Below are 19,820 nucleotides of genomic sequence, written 5' to 3'. Positions count from 1 at the left end.
GCAGGAGCCGCGGCGGGCCCCTCGGTCACTCCTCGCCCATCCGCGCCACGGAGGCGCACTGAGCCTCAGCCGCTCTCCTCACTAACGGGCGCAGTTCCTCCATCGCGCAGGCGCACTGAACCTCAGCCGCGCCGGGAGGCGGGCCGGATGGCGAGGGGGCGGAGCGAGCTGCTTTTTGAGGCTGCGCAGTCGCGTGGCCCCGCCCCGCAGGTCCACTTCCGGCGCCGCGGCTCTTCCGGGCAGAGACAGCTTGTACTGTAGTCGGAGTTATAACGAGCCCCTGACCGACGGAGCGACCGCCGACCATGGCTCCCGGAGTGGCCCGCGGGCCGACGCCGTACTGGAGGTTGCCCCTCGGTGGCGCCGCGCTACTCCTGCTGCTCATCCCGGTGGCCGCCGCGCAGGAGCCTCTCGGAGCGGGTGAGGGCGCCGGGGCGGGCGGGGCCGCGAAGGGGGCGGGGCGGCTGGTGGGTCCAGGTCGGGGTCGGGGTCCGGGTCCGGGTCGGGGTCGCGGCCTGGGCGCTGGGCTCGGCGGGCGGCCTAGGCCCACGGTCGCAGGCACTGCCCAGGCGGCGGCTTCTCGAGGGTCACGCCGGTCTGGCGGCCGCGGGAGCTGCCGTCGCGGCTGGGGCGCGGGCCGGGGAAGAGCCGCCTTTGTCTTTTTGTTTTGTCCAGTCTCTGCGGCCTCTCCTCGCGCGTGGCGGCGGGTTGGCCCTCGCTCGGCAGGCGGCACTCTTGGCACCTGCGGCCTCTCTTAGCCTCACTGAGACCTCAGACAGCTCTCCTCGGGTTCGATCCCGAGCCGGGATGGCGGCTCACGACGTGCTCGAGGTCGCACAGCTGGTCGGGGGCAGGTCGGGATGGCGGCCCCAGGCCCCTGGAGGGTGATGGGGGCCGCGGCCGGCGTGTCTCTGCAGTCGCCGGCGTTCACGCCGCCGCTTACTCCGGGCCACAGTTCCATGCACAGCAGCGAACGCTCGCACTTATCTTATGCCTCAGAAAGGAAGGCTTCTCCAAAACCAGGCTGTAGCATCTGATTTTGAAGCAAGCTGATTGCGGGTCTACGCTGTCCAGACCCGCAGGTGGCATTCTTCATTCGTTTATCCCATCTGCACCAGGCCCTGCGGCCACAGTGGTGACCGACAGACATAGCTTCTGTCCTAGAGGAGCTGAGTCCCCGGGAGGCTGACCAAGAAAGAAGCAGTGAGGGCGCGGGGGCTGGAGGAGTGCTAGAGGAGGAAAGTGCGTGACAGGAGACTCAGAGTTCCAGAAACCGGGAGTGTTTATAGAGAGTGGCTTCCTGTGGGGCTGGGCCTCCAGGACCTGGTGGGCTGCGGGAAAATCCAGCAGGTTCTAAGCTGGAGAGTGTCATGGTTGGACCTGTTTCAGAATGTCATGCTGGTTTCCGTGTTTGGAGTTTCCAGGGGACCACTAGTGGTGGGGAATAGTGCCACCTTAACTTCAGTTTCCTGACCCTTACAATTAGGGTTGACCTGGGCCCAGCTTGAGGGGCTAATACTTTTCTCAACTCATGTTAGCCCAGGCTCTGTCAGGGTCTGCTAAGCATAGTAGAGCACTTTTTCTTTTTGTGACCTTATGGAATGTTTATTCCAGTGCGGGGTTATTTGTGTTTCTTCTTATCTGTTTCCATGTGTACTTAGTGTTTGTGACGTTAGCGATGCAGCTGCCTTGAAGTTTGTTAATCAAGGAGGCCAGTGGTACTGTACTGGGAACTTTTGGCCCACATTGAGTTCTAAGCACAAATGTGCAATGAATACGTTTCAAGAAACGGAATGGGCGTTTGCCGGGAGAGTGTGTGATTCACTTGAAACTCGTATCAGTGGCTCGGGGGTGTGTTTGCTTGCATTGTTAAAGTGGGAGTGTTACGAAAGCCACCCTGAGGTTTTTGTTTGACTACTGTGATTCCTTCTACTCTGCACTTCTGAAGGGTGCAGAGATGGGTGTGGACAAGTGGAGTGGACAGTTTGGGAATTAATCCAGAACTGCCATTCGGTGTGTCAGCTGAAAAGCATTTCCTTCTCCTCTAGGAGACCACTCTTGGTTGCTTCCACTTAGAGTAATCTCCAAGTCCCGGTGGGTGAACTGTTGTTTCTCTTACTGGGGACCCCTTGAAATAGGAAGAATGGTGCCACGTCATGTTGGCATTCACTGCCCAGGCGCCCGTGGTGTCTGTGTGCCCCTTGTCCTTGGAGAGAGGGCCTATTTATAGCTTGGAGAACTCGCATCTTCCCACAGAGTACTTGCTTAGTGTGAGATTTTTTACTGCTTGTCATAGTTACAGGAATGTGACCACAATACTAATGTTTAAAACATTTTGTCTTCTTTACAAGGACACTGTGTGAATTTAAAGAATACATTATACCAATCCAAATCCAACACTTTTAAGCATCTTTTTATGTGTTTTGATGGAGGAGAGACATTAAGAACCCATGGTGTATTAAAGATCTTTGGAGCAAGATTCTTGAAGTTAAAGAAACCTGGATAGGGCTTTTGGACCCCACTTTATTTATGTATGGGGTCAGACTCAATCCAAGAGCTTCATCTGGAGGAAAGACGACCCCGAAAAGGAGTTCGGACTACTGTCTGAGGGCTGGAGCAGTGTGGCCAGTGCAGGTCCCTGAGGTGGTGGGTGCCACCCAGCCGCTCCTTACAGTGGGGCCTCCTGATGTGGAAAGGGGTATCTGTAGTCGGCCCATCACTCTGAGAAGCATGGCTTTCTAACTTCACAGAGTGCTACAGTGTACACAGGGTTCACAGCGTTGATATATACTATTAATCTTCAACTCTTTGTTTTGAAATAGTGGAATTTGCAAGAACGTTTTTTGTCTCCATATCTGCCCTCTTTTCTCACCTGGAATTGACAATGTAGTTGGTCTTCATGCCTCTGTCCCAGTGCAGAGTGGGCACCATGCCTCTTTGGCTGTTGGTTCTGATGAGAACTGCAGCCTGGAGACTGCAGCGTGTGGCCTGCTGTGTGACAGGAGCATGATGAGGAAATACTTAACACTTGCTGATGTGTTCCTTTGTGCTTAGTGCGTTTATTGACTCACCTGAAACTTCAGGAAAGCACTCAAATGGGTCATGGAGGATTGGTGTATCCTGACAGAAGAAAACTTTTTTTTTCCTTTAATTTTAAAAACAAATAAGACTGAAAGGTCTTTAAAAATTGATAAATGGAGTGTAAGTTGAAGCCTTGCAGTCATAGGACCTCAGAAGTCAGGGCAGTCACATTCAGTGTTAGACTCAAGCAACACAAGGGCAGTTTTTATCTCTGGTTTTCTAGCACATGGTTTTTCTGTATCTTGTGATGCGATAAGAGATGGTGATCTCTTAGAGAAATAAACACTGCTTATCTCTGAAGCAGTAACAAATGATTCATGCCTTTCTTTTTTTTTTTTTTTTTTTTGAGGTGGAGTCTTGCCCTGTTGCCCAGGCTGGAGTCCAGTGGCATGATGTTAGGTCACTGCAACCTCCGCCTCCCAGGTTCAAGTGATGCTCCTGCCTCAGCCTCCCAAGTAGCTGGGATTACAGGCACGTGCCATCACGCCCGGCTGATTTTCGTATTTTTAGTAGAGAAGGAGTTTCGCCATGTTGGCCCGGCCACTCTCGAACTCCTGACCTCAGGTGATCTACCCACCTCGGCCTCCAAAAGTTCTGGGATTACAGGCGTGAGCCACTGCACCTGGCCTTTCTTTTCTTCCTATGCAAGATGATGTGTTTTCAAAGGACAGAGTAGAATGACCTTTTCCCATCTTTGATGTTGTTTTTTTTTTTTTTTTTTTTTTTTGAGACAGAGTCTCTGCCGCCCGGGCTGGAGTGCAGTGGCCAGATCTCAGCTCACTGCAAGCTCCGCCTCCCGGGTTCGCGCCATTCTCCTGCCTCAGCCTCCCGAGTAGCTGGGACTACAGGCGCCCGCCACCTCGCCCGGCTAGTTTTTTGTATTTTTTAGTAGAGACGGGGTTTCACCGTGTTAGCCAGGATGGTCTCGATCTCCTGACCTTGTGATCCACCCGTCTCGGCCTCCCAAAGTGCTGGGATTACAGGCTTGAGCCACCGCGCCCGGCCTTTGATGTTATTTTCATAAGGACTGTAAACATTGGTGTTTTCCCCCTTATTGAAAGCCCGCCCTGTTCTTGGCCTGCTGGGAGCAGGAGGAATGTTGGGTGGTTTTTCTCTCCCTCTTCCTCTCATGCCTCTCCGCTGACTCAGACTGACCGGTAATCCAGAGATCTGGGGGTACATGGAGTTGATGGTATGTGTTTTGGAGCTCAGTTCTTGTAGTTCACACAAGACCTAGTTATCAGAAAGAAGCTTTAAAAATGAAAATCCGCATGAACGAGAACAGCATCATCCCTGTCGCTTGTAGCCACTGTAGGGCTGAGGAGAGGAAGCACACGCACCCTTCCTGGTAGATGACTTTTCAGGAAGGACTCCAGTGGGTGTGTCGGGCGTGCCCTGTGTCTCCTTGCCCAGGTTGTGTTTAGAAAGACCTCAGAGGTGCAGAAAGTTGAAGGAATAGTGCAGTGAAGTCCTGGATGCCCTTCTGTTCTCAACATTGACTCCGTTTGCCTTAGCACTCTCTCTGTAGATCTCCTTGTTATTTTTTAAGTTTATAATAAAATTGTGTTTTATTTTTAAAAATTGGTTCAGGCCAGGTGTGGTGGCTTACGCCTGTAATCCCAGCACTTTGGGAGGCCAAGGCGGGTGGATCACGAGGTCAGGAGATCAAGAACATCCTGGCTAACACAGTGAAACCCCATCTCTACTAAAAATACAAAAAATTAGCTGGGCATGGTGGCAAGTGCCTGTAGTCCCAGCTACTCCGGAGGCTGAGGCAGGAGAATGGCATGAACCCAGGAGGCGGAGCTTGCAGTGAGCCCAGATTGCACCACTGCACTCCAGCCCGGGCGACAGAGTGAGACTCCATCTCCGAAAAAAAAAAAAATTGGTTCAGCTGGGCACAGTCGCTCACACCTGTAATCCCAGCACTTTTGGAGACCGAGGTGGGAGGATTGCTGGAGGCCAGGAGTTCAAGACCAGCCTGGGTGACATAGCAAGACTCCATCTCTACTCATATTTTAAAAATGTATTGTAAATTGACAAATCACAATTGTATTGCCTGTTGTTATTTTGACCAAACCATTTGGGAGTAAGTTACTATTGTGACCTTTATCCCTACATTCTTCAGAGTTTATCTCCTAAGAAGGAGGCTGTTCTTCTACATAACTAAAATTTATATAATTATCAAAAGCTAGACATGTAACATCGATATGATATCATTGAATACCTGATTTAACCTCCAATCTGGTACAAATTTTACCAGTTACCCCAACAATGTCCTGTTCCTACCCGCTGAGATCCAGGACCACAAGTTGCATTTAATCGTTGTGTCTCTTTAATCTCCACTGATCTAGAATAGTTCTTCTTTGTTTTCAGAAAGCCAGTTTGTGGAAGGACCCTCAGTGGGTCTTACCGGGTGTTTCCTTTTATTCGATTCAGGTGCGCTTTGGCGGAGCATGGCGCAGTGAATCTGTCCTCTCAGTGTCCTCCGTGGGGGGTACATGCTGTCACTTTGTCCCATCATCGTGTTGTTCTGGGTTATGGTGGGGATAACTGATCTCTTGGAAGGTGCCGCCTTCTCCCCCTGAGTAATGACTCACCTGTGGGGAGGTGCTTTGAGACTATCTTGTCAGTCCACAGGCAGACCCAGTGGACTTGACATCTTCGGGGGCAGACCCAGTGGACTTGGCATCTTCGGGGAATTCTTGCCTGCGTTAGTGTTGGCTGTGATGATTGTAAAATGGAGTCTTCTCAACTCATCATTTCTTCAGCGTTTGCCACTCGGCCTTCTCTTTATTTCATGTCAGTATGGATTCTAGGGGTTAGAGTTCATGATTGTTATCATTTATTTTGATGTTCAATTGGCCCAGATTTGGCCAGAAAGACTCCCTCCAGACTGGCTTCTGGATCCTCTAGCCATTCGTTCCTGTCCATGCCACTCTCGGGCACTGCACACTGTCTGTGGCTCAGCTTGTGCACTTTCTGCCCCACTTCTGGAATCAGCCATTTCTCCGAGGAGCTCTGCTTCCTGCTGGTGGGGAACAGCATCTAGAAACCAAGAGCTGGGCACCAAGGATACACGTCTGCTGCTGAGTGTTGTCCTTTCAGTGGACAGAGCTGGGAGTTGAATTTTAAAACCAAGAGTTCATCATGGTGCCCGTCACATTGCAACACCACGGGGGTCTGTGCCCACCATCAGCCCACCGTTCCTCCTTCTTCCCACAGTGCCAAGTCACTGGGGACTTCGAAATGTCAGCAGTGCTGTTCTTATCAAAGTACCCTGTAACCCTGCCTCTCAGCAGTGATTTCAGAAATTAAGGCTTTTCACTGGTTGCCAATTTTCTTTATCTCCCTGGGGCTGAATACAACCTGTTGTTTCAAGTATCTAAAGTGGCTTAAAATAAACTTCTACATAAACTGACTAGCACACCCCTAGAGACTCTGAAAAAAGTACTACTTAGTGATAATTGCTGTAGAACGTGTGACAAAATGTGCTTTCATTTCAAATAAAGTGGAGATTTATTTAGAAAAGTGGAGTGTATAACTACACTGTTAAATAGAAGGATCCCAACAATGGACTCGATGTGTTATTAGTTCCTCTTGGTAAACGTAATGAGTGAAATTGTAAGTTAAAGCTGAAGCTCTTTTCCCTCCATTTCATCATGAAACTCTTCACATGTACAGCAAAGCTGAAGGATTTTGTGGTGCGCGCTTGTGTACCCGCTACCTCAGGCGTGTCGCCACGCTTTGCTGTGTTGCATTTGTCCAGGTGTCCCCACAGCCTTCCACTCCTGCGTGAGTGTCAGGCACAGACGTCAGCGTCAGTCACAGACGTGAGCGTCAGTCACAACGTGTCAGTCACAGACATGAGTGTCAGTTACAACTTGAGTGTCAGGCACAGACGTGAGTGTCAGTCACAGATGTGAGCGTCAGTCACAGATGTGTCAGTCACAACGTGAGCGTCAGTCACAGACGTGAGCGTCAGTCACAGATGTGATCGTCAGTCACAGACGTGAGCGTCAGTCACAGATGTGAGCGTGCTCTTCTGCCTTCACTGTGCTTGTCAGGGACCAGAGTTCAGTTGTCTTGTTTTTTCTTTTGAGATACATTTTTCATACAGGGAAATGTGGGAAACTTAATTGTGCTGTTCAGTGAGTTACACCCATATAGCCGGGACCGAGACAGACCCTCGATCTGGAAGATTCAACCTCCCCCATACATGGCTGCCCCCAGGCAGCCATTGCCCCCCTCCCTCCATAGGTGAGTCTCACCTTTTCTAGAGCAACATGGCCACAAAATTACACGATAGGGTCTTTTGCGGAAGGCGTCTTTCACTCACATGATGTGCTTCAGACTCATCCGTGTTTTACATAGACCAGTTCATTTCTTTTCATCGCTGAACAGTGTTAGTGATTGCACAGCCACATAGCTCACCTCTAAAGGAGAGACACAGAAATCAGCCTTTTGTGTTTGGAATGCCTTTTCCAAAGATCCCTTCATCCGGGAGCCGCATGTTGGCTATTCTTGATGCCCTGCTGGTATTGTGTGAGTGTTCCAGTCTGTCTGTCCACCCTCCTACAGAGTGACATCTGGGCTGTGTTCACTTGGGGCTGTCACAGGGCGTTCCTGCGCAGGTCCGTCTGTGGATGCGGGCTCCCTCTCTTCTGGATGAAATACTAAGAGTGGGATTGCTGAGTCATAGGTGGTCGCATGTTTGTTTAGGAGCAGCTGCCAGACCTTCTTTGCAAATTATTGAGCCATTTACACTTCCAACACTGTGTGAGAGTTCTGTTGCTGTGCATCCTTGCCAACATTTGCTATTGTCATTCTCTTTAATTTTAGCCATTCTGGTGGGTGTGTAGTCATCTCTCGTTGGAGTTTTAATTTGCATTTCTCTAGTGACTGGTGGTGAGCACAGAGCTCTTTTCAGCGTGCACAGTGTGTGTGTGTGTGTTATGGGATTGGGGGAGTAGGCAGTCAGCTTTGTGTGTGTGTGTGTTACAGGATTGTAGGAGTGGGCAGTCAGCTTGTGTGTGTGTGTGTGTGTTACGGGATTGGGGGAGTAGGCAGTCAGCTTTGTGTGTGTGTGTGTGTGTGTGTGATGGGATTGGGGGATTAGGCAGTCAGCTTTGTGTGTGTATGTGTGTGTTACAGGATTGGAGTGGGCAGTCAGCTGTGTGTGTGTGTGTGTGTGTGTGTTACAGGATTGGGGGAGTAGGCAGTCAGCGTGTGTGTGTGTGTGTGTGTGTGACGGGATTGGGGGAGTTAGGCAGTCAGCACGTGTGTGTGTGTGTGTGTGTTACGGAATTGGGGGGGTAGGCAGTCAGCGTGTGTGTGTGTATGTGTGTGTTACGGGATTGGGGGAGTAGGCAATCATCGTGTGTGTGTGTGTGTGAGACGGGATTGGGGGAGTAGGCAGTCAGCGTGTGTGTGTGTGTGTGTGAGAGACGGGATTGGGGGAGTAGGCAGTCAGTGTGTGTGTGTGTGTGTGTGTGTGTGTGTGACGGGATCGGGGGAGTAGGCAATCATCGTGTGTGTGTGTGTGACGGGATTGGGGGAGTAGGCAATCATCGTGTGTGTGTGTGTGTGTGTGTGTGTGACGGGATCGGGGGAGTAGGCAATCATCGTGTGTGTGTGTGTGTGACGGGATTGGGGGAGTTAGGCAGTCAGCACGTGTGTGTGTGTGTTACGGAATTGGAGGGGTAGGCAGTCAGCGTGTGTGTGTGTGTGTGTGTGTGTGTGTGACGGGATTGGGGGAGTAGGCAGTCAGCGTGTGTGTGTGTGTGAGAGACGGGATTGGGGGAGTAGGCAGTCAGCTTGGTTGCGTGTTGGAAGTTATTCATGCCATCGCTCTTGCTTCTGATTGGCTTGAGTTCCAGAGCTGTTGGCTGCGTGGAGTTGGACCCCTTCCTTAGGAGCAGTGCTGTGAGTAGCGGGCAGAATCCCAGGGTGTTCTGCATGATTGGAGCAGGCTGGCGCACCGGGCCTCTCCCTCGGTACAGGGAGCTTAGCCCAGTCTGGGGTGAGGCTGTCAGGGGACTGAGACCTTGCTTTGTCACATGAGATCTGTAGGTGAGTCCGAAGACACAAGTGTGCTGCTTGGCAGTGTTGCTGGCATTGCTGTGGCCTTGGATGGAGGCTCTTGGGTTACCAAAAGAGTATGTGCTGATGAGCGGAAGGTCCCAGCGGGTTCTTGGCTAGTGATTACACAACCGCAGGGCGCACCTCCTCTCGCAGAGGGATCTGAAACACCGCCCTCTGTGTTGGGACTCTTCTCTCCCGGAAGAGCCCTCGCGGACAGGAGCTGCGTGTTTATGCTCTTGGTGCCCTGCCTGCCGCGGGATTCCTGAACACTCGTTCCAGATGCCTTGAAGAAGGCTTGTTACCAGCAGGGCTCAGGAAGAGGACCTTTGCTAATTCCAGATCAGAGGTTCTTGGTGCTACGCCCCTCACTGGTGCCCACCCTGCCCTTCTGGACAAATATTTACACTGCCTGATTCTCAGTGACTGACTTGTCTCTTGCTTGTTTCCTGCAGCTTGTTCTCAGAACACAAACAAAACCTGTGAAGAGTGCCTGAAGAACGTCTCCGTAAGTAGCACGCGGACTAGAAACTAGAGTGCCGTCCAAACCGTCCGAAGGCCACACGGGCTTTCTCTTTTTTTTTTTTTTTTTTTTTTTTTGAGACGGAGTCTTGCTCTGTTGCCCAGGTTGGAGTGCAGTGGCCGGATCTCAGCTCACTGCAAGCTCCACCTCCCAGGTTTACGCCATTCTCCTGCCTCAGCCTCCTGAGTAGCTGGGACTACAGGCGCCTGCCACCGCGCCCGGCTAGTTTTTTGTATTTTTAGTAGAGACGGGGTTTCACCGTGTTAGCCAGGATGGTCTCGATCTCCTGACCTCGTGATCTGCCCGTCTCGGCCTCCCAAAGTGCTGGGATTACAGGCTTGAGCCACCGCGCCCGGCCAACACACGGGCTTTCTCTAGGTCCAGGGAGCCGCCGGGATGTGTGGAGGGCTCTGTTGTTTGGGATTTGGGGGGATGGTTTTTTGAATAGTTACTAAATGTTACTTCAGCCCTTTCAGGCATATCAAACCTTCTCCTGAAAACTGCAGTTACCATCTGAGCATGGTCAGTATCCGTGATTTCACTCCTGTGCATACGGGGCCACACTGCGTGCTCAGCACTGCGGTCAGCCTTCCTCGTGAGGCCCCTAGCGAGAAATTGGGCTGTCCGTAAAGCTGCACCCTAAGGCTGGGAGCCCGTGTGTCCCAGGCTATCAGGGGCTGCAGCAGAGACTGCTTTCTGAGCTCCTCACACAGGATTGGAAGGGGCAGAGCAAGGAGAGAAAGGCACCAGCCCTCTGGGCGGGTGCGCCAGGCTGTCCATAGCACTCTCTGGTCGTGATCTGGGGCTCAGGTTTGGATTTTGCCCCTGGGTCTTTTAAATACTGTGTGCCCTTCAACAAGAGGCTAGTGGTCTAGAGCAAAGTTCCCTGAGCCTCCACGGCGTGGGGTGGGGCCCAAGACTCCCTGGGGTACCTTCCCAATGGAGTCTGATGCAGATGTCCGCCTGGGAGAAGGAGCACGCATGGTGGGGAAGCAGCGTCACAGTGCAGGTCTTGTTAAAGACGTGTGAACAGGGTCCTTTGGCTTTCTCTGCGTGGTGACCTGCTCTCAGGCCAGCCTGGCTGGCACCTCTTAGGCTTGCCTTACTGCGCAGCCCTTGGTTCAGCAGCACCCGCGTCTCCTCGCAGCACCATGAAGTCAGCGTGGGAAACCTGAGGGAAGGCCTGCGGCGAGTGGAAGTGGTTAGGCAGAAAACAGCATCCTGTGAGGCCTTTTTCTTAGGATTCCTGAGAGGCCACCCCCTGCCCCTTCCAGTCAGGGGTTTAGCAAGCGTTGAGAACTGCAGGGTGAGGCTTCCTTTTCCCGACAGTGAGGTTTGAGGACATGAGGAGGCTGGGAAAGATGTGGCGTGAGCCATATTCTCAAAAAACAGTTCTTCCTGCACGAGACAGTGGCGTAGGTTTGAGACACATCTTGTCAGTTTGTGGGACTTAACTGGATACTTGCATTTGCTGATTAAAAATTGAAAGATGGGCCGGGCATGGTGACTCACCTGTAATCCCGGCACTTTGGGAGGCCGAGGCAGGCGGATCACAAGGTCAGGAGATCGAGACCATCCTGGCTAACACGGTGAAACTACGTCTCTACTAAAAATACAAAAAATTAGCCGGGCGTTGTGGCGGGCGCCTGTAGTCCCAGCTACTCGGGAGGCTGAGGCAGGAGAATGGTGTGAACCCGGGAGGCGGAGCTTGCAGTGAGCTGAGATCCGGCCACTGCACTCCAGCCTGGGCAACAGAGCAAGACTCCGTCTCAAAAAAAAAAAAAAAAAAAAAAATTGACAGACGCTGTTTCTGTAGTTTCAGATCTTGACATTGGTGGTGTTGAACTTGCTCCAATGCCCTGGTCCTGGTGCATTTTCTAGATGGTGCTTCTTTTTAGTCTCTGGGTTTTTCCACTGGAAGTCATTTCAGCCTTAAACACAGCTGACTATCGTATGTGGCTTTGTAGCCTAGAGCGTGTTTTTGCCGTGGTGCCCTGTGTAACCCTCACCACCCCGGGCAGGGTGTGGTGATGGCAGCCGTCTCGTGGATGAGGCGAGACCGAGGGACTTGCCCAGGTCATCGTGGGTGGGGCCAGTCCAGAAGGGCTGAAGGCCTGACTCCGGTTCTGACCCAGACAGGGCAGTGAAGGGGGCCGTTTGCCTCGCAGCCAGCTCCAGGCCTGCGTGGGCGTGGTCTTGGGCACACAGGAGGTTTCTGGAAGGAGGTGTCTGTGCCTGGGAGGCCTCAAGAGGACCCTGCATGTTGCAACAGAGGCTGTGATGGGCTGTATCCATGCTGCTGAGGCTGTGGTGGGCTGTGTGTCTGCTGCTGAGGCTGTGGTGGACTGTGTGTGTCTGCTGCTGAGGCTGTGGTGGGCTGTATCCATGCTGCTGAGGCTGTGGTGGGCTGTGTGTCTGCTGCTGAGGCTGTGATGGGCTGTGTGTCTCTGCTGCTGAGGCTGTGGTGGGCTGTGTGTGTCTGTGCTGCTGAGGCTGTGGTGGGCTGTGTGTCTGCTGCTGAGGCTGTGGTGGGCTGTTTGTCTGCTGCTGAGGCTGTGGTGGGCTGTGTGTGTCTGTGCTGCTGAGGCTGTGGTGGGCTGTGTGTGTCTGTGCTGCTGAGGCTGTGGTGGGCTGTGTGTCTCTGCTGAGGCTGTGGTGGGCTGTGTGTGTCTGCTGCTGAGGCTGTGTTGGGCTGTGTGTGTCTGTGCTGCTGAGGCTGTGTTGGGCTGTGTGTGTCTGTGCTGCTGAGGCTGTGTTGGGCTGTGTGTCTGCTGCTGAGGCTGTGGTGGGCTGTGTGTGTCTCTGCTGCTGAGGCTGTGGTGGGCTGTGTGTGTCTGCTGCTGAGGCTGTGGTGGGCTGTGTGTCTCTGCTGAGGCTGTGGTGGGCTGTGTGTCTGCTGCTGAGGCTGTAGTGGGCTGTGTGTGTCTGCTGCTGAGGCTGTGATGGGCTGTGTGTGTCTGTGCTGCTGAGGCTGTGGTGGGCTGTGTGTGTCTGCTGCTGAGGCTGTGGTGGGCTGTGTGTCTGCTGCTGAGGCTGTGGTGGGCTGTGTGTCTGCTGCTGAGGCTGTGGTGGGCTGTGTGTGTCTGTGCTGCTGAGGCTGTAGTGGGCTGTGTGTCTGCTGCTGAGGCTGTGGTGGGCTGTGTGTGTCTCTGCTGCTGAGGCTATGGTGGGCTGTGTGTGTCTGCTGCTGAGGCTGTGGTGGGCTGTGTGTGTCTGTGCTGCTGAGGCTGTGGTGGGCTGTGTGTCTGCTGCTGAGGCTGTGGTGGGCTGTGTGTGTCTGTGCTGCTGAGGCTGTGGTGGGCTATGTGTGTCTCTGCTGAGGCTGTGGTGGGCTGTGTGTCTCTGCTGCTGAGGCTGTGGTGGGCTGTGTGTGTCTGTGCTGCTGAGGCTGTGGTGGGCTATGTGTGTCTCTGCTGAGGCTGTGGTGGGCTGTGTGTCTCTGCTGCTGAGGCTGTGGTGGGCTGTGTGTGTCTGCTGCTGAGGCTGTGGTGGGCTGTGTGTCTGCTGCTGAGGCTGTGGTGGGCTGTGTGTCTGCTGCTGTGGCTGTGATGGGCTGTGTGTGTCTGTGCTGCTGAGGCTGTGGTGGGCTGTGTGTCTGCTGCTGAGGCTGTAGTGGGCTGTGTCTCTGCTGCTGAGGCTGTGGTGGGCTGTGTGTCTGCTGCTGAGGCTGTGGTGGGCTGTGTGTGTCTGCTGCTGAGGCTGTGGTGGGCTGTGTGTCTGCTGCTGAGGCTGTGGTGGGCTGTGTGTCTCTGCTGAGGCTGTGATGGGCTGTGTGTCTGTTGCTGAGGCTGTGGTGGGCTGTGTGTCTGCTGCTGAGGCTGTAGTGGGCTATGTGTCTGCTGCTGAGGCTGTGGTGGGCTATGTGTGTCTGTGCTGCTGAGGCTGTGGTGGGCTGTGTGTGTCTGCTGCTGAGGCTGTGGTGGGCTGTGTGTCTGCTGCTGAGGCTGTAGTGGGCTGTGTGTCTGCTGCTGAGGCTGTGGTGGGCTGTGTGTGTCTGCTGCTGAGGCTGTGGTGGGCTGTGTGTCTGCTGCTGAGGCTGTGGTGGGCTGTGTGTGTCTGCTGCTGAGGCTGTGTTGGGCTGTGTGTCTCTGCTGCTGAGGCTGTGATGGGCTGTGTGTGTCTGTGCTGCTGAGGCTGTGTTGGGCTGTGTGTGTCTGCTGCTGAGGCTGTGTTGGGCTGTGTGTCTGCTGCTGAGGCTGTGGTGGGCTGTGTGTGTCTGTGCTGCTGAGGCTGTGATGGGCTGTGTGTGTCTGTGCTGCTGAGGCTGTGGTGGGCTGTGTGTGTCTGCTGCTGAGGCTGTGGTGGGCTGTGTGTGTCTGCTGCTGAGGCTGTGGTGGGCTGTGTGTGTCTGTGCTGCTGAGGCTGTGGTGGGCTGTGTGTGTCTCTGCTGCCGAGGCTGTGGTGGGCTGTGTGTCTCTGCTGAGGCTGTGGTGGGCTGTGTGTCTCTGCTGAGGCTGTGGTGGGCTGTGTGTCTCTGCTGAGGCTGTGGTGGGCTGTGTGTCTCTGCTGAGGCTGTGGTGGGCTGTGTGTGTCTGCTGCTGAGGCTGTGGTGGGCTGTGTGTGTCTGTGCTGCTGAGGCTGTGATGGGCTGTGTGTGTCTGTGCTGCTGAGGCTGTGGTGGGCTGTGTGTCTGTGCTGCTGAGGCTGTGGTGGGCTGTGTGTCTGCTGCTGAGGCTGTGGTGGGCTGTGTGTCTGCTGCTGAGGCTGTGGTGGGCTGTGTGTCTGCTGCTGAGGCTGTGGTGGGCTGTGTGTCTGCTGCTGTGGCTGTGGTGGGCTGTGTGTGTCTGCTGCTGAGGCTGTGGTGGGCTGTGTGTGTGCTGCTGAGGCTGTGGTGGGCTGTGTGTCTGCTGCTGTGGCTGTGATGGGCTGTGTGTGTCTGTGCTGCTGAGGCTGTGGTGGGCTGTGTGTGTCTGTGCTGCTGAGGCTGTGGTGGGCTGTGTGTGTCTGTGCTGCTGAGGCTGTGGGGGGCTGTGTGTCTGCTGCTGAGGCTGTGGTGGGCTGTGTGTCTGTGCTACTGAGGCTGTGATGAGCTGTGTGTCTCTCCTGAGGCTGTGGTAGACTGTGTGTCTGCTGCTGAGGCTGTGGTGGGCTGTGTGTCTGCTGCTGAGGCTGTGATGAGCTGTGTCTCTGAGCTGCTGAGGCTGTGGTGGGCTGTGTGTCTCTGCACTACTGCCTGAGCTGCTTGCTATGTGCATATTGCTTAATCGATCAGAAAAGCAACACAACAACAACCAGAGAAGAGAATGCCGTGTCCTCCCAATGAGCTCCTCTGGCTCATGGTACCACTGTCATGGAAAAATGGAAAATCAGACATTTACAACTTGAGCCATTTGAAAAGGGAGGATTAGCCAAAAATCGTTAATTGCAAGCAAAACCCCTGAAATTTAAGATACTCCCAAATGACCAAAATAAACAGGGTTTAACTGTTACTTGTTATGTTACACTGGAAACAACTTAAACAAGACACTAAAGTGGTCACTGTATAAGTAGCCCTGGGAAAGAAAGCCCAGGGGATGTTGTCATATTTTTTTGTGACAACGACTTTCACCCTAACCTGGGCCAAAAATGTCAAGGCTTTCTATCCTATATCCTATTAAAAAGTCAGCAACACTGTTAATGTGGAGATGTGAAGTAACAGGCAGTCTGGACTTGGGTCTGGTCTTGGGCTGGCACATTAGGTGCTGCCGAACGGCAGTTCTTTTTTTTTTTCCTTTTGAGACGAGTTTCACTCTTGTTGCTCAGGCTGGAGTGCAACGATGCCATCTCGGCTCACCGGAACCTCCACCTCCCGGGCTCAAGCGATTCACCTGCCTCAGCCTCAGGAGTAGCTGGGATTATGGGCATGTGCCACCACACGTGGCTTATTTTGTGTTTTTAGTGGGGACGAGGTTTCTCCATATTGGTCAGGCTGATCTCGAACTTCCCACTCAGGTGATCCACCACCCGGCCTCCCGAAGTCCTGGGCTTACAGGCGTGAGCACCGCGCCCGGCCTGAATGGCAGTTCTTTTACCCCTTCCTGTGCCACCTGCCTGCGTGCTAGGCTGTTTCCTGTCACGCTCGGTGCCTGGCTCACAGAGTGCTTGTGGGCCTCATTGTGTACCACCGTGGCATGTGCTGGGCCCAGCTCTGTGCTCTTACACACACATACGGGTATGATGGTGTTGTCTCCACACCACTGCGGCCTCATACCTGATGTTCGAGGGGCTCAGACGAGCATCCATGAGGTTCTCTCCAGCTCTCGGTTTAGGGCAGGCTGAGCCTTAGTTGCATCGTCTTTCAAGTTGTGCAACTTAGTGCGTTTGTGAAGGTCAGAGGTAGGAAGCATGGTCCTTTCTACAAATGGTGACCATGCTCACCAAAGTCCATTCATCACAGACTCAGTGAGTGCCTGTGATGGGCCAGGCTATGTCCTGCGTTCTTGGGATGCTTCAGCCAGTGATGTGCACGGGTGCCCAGCGTGCGGGGAGGAGAGGTCTACAGAAGCACACCTCACAGGAGGTGGGGAGGGGGTGGAAGCAGGTGGTTGTGTCCAGCCGGTTGGTCAGGGCAGGGCTCCTCCGGTCAGTGGGCAGCTACACAGATGTGGGGAGAGTACTCCAGGCAGAACGGGCAGGCTGAGCGGAGGCTGCGAGCAGGAGGTGGGGTTGGCAGCACAGAGGCCCCGTCGCCTCAGTAGGGTGAGTTGTGGAAGAGGTGTGAGTGACGCGGGCCTTGATGAGTCCGTGGAGAGCTGACGGGGCTGCTGGCTGCTGTGCTGGGTGTGGACTGAAGGGCGGTGAGGGTGAAGGCAGAGACACGGTGGGAGGGGGAAGGCTGAGCCTTTACAGCAGCCGTCCACAGAGTAGATGCACTGCTGGGCTGTGGGCAGAGCCAGGACAGTTCTTCCTTTGTTTTTTCTGTTGTGTTTCTAACGCTTATTTAATGTTGGTCTCTTTCAGTGTCTTTGGTGCAACACTAACAAGGCTTGTCTGGACTACCCAGTTACAAACATCTTGCCACCTGCCTCCCTTTGTAAATTGAGCTCTGCACGCTGGGGAGTTTGTTGGGGTAAGTCATTTGCTTCTTGCAAAATCGATGCTTCTTTGAAAATAGTAGTATGGGCTGGGTGCGGTGGCCCACATCTGTAATCCTAGCACTTCGGGAGACGGAGGCGGGTGGATCATGAGGTCAGGACATTGAGACTATCCTGGCCAACATGATGAAGCCCAGTCTCTATTAAAAATACAAAAATTAGGCCGGGTGCGGTGGCTCAAGCCTGTAATCCCAGCACTTTGGGAGACCAAGACGGGTGGATCACGAGGTCAGGAGATCGAGACCATCCTGGCTAACACGGTGAAACCCCATCTCTACTAAAAAAAAAATACAAAAAACTAGCCGGGCGAGGTGGCGGGCGCCTGTAGTCCCAGCTACTCGGGAGGCTGAGGCAGGAGAATGGCGGGAACCCGGGAGGCGGAGCTTGCAGTGAGCTGAGATCCGGCCACAGCACTCCAGCCTGGGCGACAGAGCGAGACTCCGTCTCAAAAAAAAAAAAAAAAAAAAACAAAACAAAAATTAGCTGGGCATGGTGGTGCGCACTTGTAATCCCAGCTACTTGGGAGGCTGAGACAGGAGAATTGCTTGAACCCGGGAGGCGGAGGTTGCAGTGATCCGAGATTGTGCCACTGCATTCCAGCCTGGCGACAGAGCAAGACTCCGTCTCAAAAAAAGAAAATGGTATTATGTGCCCAGTTAGCAGAAGTTGCTAGAAAATGTGATGCCAATAGCTCTGTGACTCCCAGGGAGAGGCTGGGAAGCCAGGGGTGATCTGGTGACGGGGAAAGCAGCCCTGGGGCTCCCTAGGGAACCTGGAGGACCTCCTTCCAGGTCAACCCCAGCACTGAGCTCTATCTCACCACGTTACAGAAGGTGTGGGAGAAGGGCGAGTTGGAAGGCAGTGTGTCTGACTTCTCTGCTCAGTATGTTTTGTTCATGTGTCACCCCGAAACTCATCTATGAATTCCCCTAGAATCTCCAGTTTTCCCAGATTGAGAATCCCTGCTTAGTGTGGACACAGCCCTCTTTTCTTGTGTGCGTATCTTTGTATATTTGATTTTGCGGGCATTTTTTAATTAGGGATATCAGCTCTTGTAAGATTCAGATTGTTTCCTAGTTTGCCTTTTTGCCTTTTTTTTTTTTTTTTTTTTGAGACAGAGTCTGGCTGTGTCGCCCAGACTGGAGTGCAGTGGCCCGATCTCAGCTCACTGTAAGCTCCGCCCCCCGGGTTCCCGCCATTCTCCTGCCTCAGCCTCCCGAGTAGCTGGGACCACAGGCACCCGCCACCAGGCCCGGCTAATTTCTTGTATTTTTTAGTAGAGACGGGGTTTCACTGTGTTAGCCAGGAAGGTCTCGATCTCCTGACCTCGTGATCTGCTCTCCTCGGCCTCCCAAAGTGCTGGGATTACAGGCTTGACCCACCGCGCCCGGCCAGTTTGCCTTTTAAATCAGTTTGTGGTGTGTGTTGTTACCTGGAACTCATTATTATGTGGTTGAATTCATTCATCTTGTAGGCTTCCGGTTTTGGGGTAATACGTAGGGTTCCCAAGCTTTGTAAAGGAGCAGTGTTTTCTTAAGGTGTTTGGATGATTCCTTTTGTTTATTTGCATCTTGGGTCCCTCTGCAACTTATGTCTTATCGCTCTTCTAACTGATTTCCATTTCAAAATCTCTCAGGCTCCACCTGAAACAACTTGTTGCCAGCGTTGAGGCCCTAGAGAATTCAGAAGTTTGCGTGGTGGTGGTGGTTGTAGTGTGGGATGTCTGGCAGGGGAGGTGGTGGTGTGTGTGCACATTCATGTGTGATGTGTGTGATGCGTGTGTGTGTGTGAACATTCATGTGCTCATCATGTCTTGTGTGTTCCTGTCATGTCTGCCCAGGGCCTGGTCATGCCTGCCTCCACCTTGCCTCGTCCCTTCCATGGAACTTCCCTTAATGACCACTCTGTAGAGACAGCTCCTGGACCTGGGGAGCCTTGCCCTTTGGAGCACCTGTTCTGGAGGTGTTTTTAGTGGCACATAGCTTGTGATTAAGTGCACACATCTGAAGTCTCCCTCTGCATGGACTGTGGTTTATAGCCTACACAGTGCACACACGTGTGCGTACATATATTCAGTGCATTTTTGCATACGTATACAGGTGATCACCACTCACAGCAAAGTAGGTAGGACTTCCAGGACTCTCAGAAGGCCCCGTTCCTGTCAGGACCCCCACGGGAGCCACTGACTGGACTTCCCGTCACCACAGATTAGTGTCGCTGGTTCCAGCCTTTATGTGGAGGAAATCCTGTGCTTTATTGGACGTTTTATTCAGCGTGTGCCCAAGATTCATGTCAGTTGCCTGCACCAGTTGTCTGTCTCGTGCAGTGTTCTATAGCTGTTTAGCCACGCTGCCGCCTGGGGACGTCTGGGTCCCCCTGGCGCTGCCGCCCGGGGACGTCTGGGTCCTTCTGGCGCTGCCGCCCGGGGACGTCTGGGTCCCTCTGGTGCTGCTGTGAGCCGTCTTGTGTTGGCGCCGGCACAGGTGCTCACTTCTGGAGGCGCGTAGGAGTGGAGTTGCTGTGTCACAGCGCATATCTGTGTTTAGCCTTAGTGCATCTGCCAAACATTTTTGGAGTGGCTGTACCAGTTTGGCCTCCCCCAAGCAATGTGGGACTTGGTTGCTCCACATCCCTTCCAATGTTTAGGGTCACCAGTCACCCTAAGTTTAGTCCATCTAGTGGGTATGTCATGGTGTCTTGTGCTTCTCATCTGCATTTCTGCAGTGACTGGCCAGTCATGCTGAGCACCTTTACAAGTGGTGGGCGTTTCTGACAATTCTCTTGTGAAATGAAATTCCCACATTAGGCTGCAGAAGTGGATGGACACACAGTGTCCAGCCCTGTACACAAGAGCGACAGCAGGTGACTAGTCACAGCCACAGCGGGGAGAGGGCACTGCACGCCACGCAGGGTCAGGCAGGGGAACAGGGCTCGAGGAGGCAGCCGTGTTGTGACAGGAGGGTGGGGTGCGATGACCTTGTTTGGTTAATTCTGAGGCTGAGAGGGAACTGACACCCGCTCCTCCAGGAGAAACAGGAAGTGTGCCTGGCCCTGCCAAAAGG

At 53.5% G+C, this 19,820-nt stretch overlaps 1 protein-coding gene across 3 annotated transcripts in view; it reads left to right on the top strand.

The window, feature by feature from the left end:
* Window positions 1-202: 202 nt before the first annotated feature.
* The window catches only part of PTTG1I (PTTG1 interacting protein), a 29,254-nt gene continuing 9,636 nt past the window's right edge, over window positions 203-19,820 (top strand). The window contains exons 1-3 of one of the 3 annotated variants that reach the window (XM_011725831.3): window positions 213-420; window positions 9,618-9,670; window positions 16,625-16,733. In XM_011725831.3, coding sequence (XP_011724133.1) covers window positions 306-420; window positions 9,618-9,670; window positions 16,625-16,733 — 277 coding nt within the window. In that variant the 5' untranslated portion in view covers window positions 213-305. Of the gene's footprint in view, window positions 421-5,466; window positions 5,884-9,617; window positions 9,671-16,624; window positions 16,734-19,820 lie in introns of those variants that run through there. The other 2 variants (XM_011725830.3, XM_011725833.3) reach the window with 2 other exon arrangements.

This window comes from Macaca nemestrina, chromosome 4 (genome assembly GCF_043159975.1).
Source record: "Macaca nemestrina isolate mMacNem1 chromosome 4, mMacNem.hap1, whole genome shotgun sequence".
In the NCBI taxonomy this organism is placed as follows: Eukaryota; Metazoa; Chordata; class Mammalia; order Primates; family Cercopithecidae; genus Macaca; species Macaca nemestrina.
This window is presented reverse-complemented; position numbering and strand designations above follow the sequence as displayed.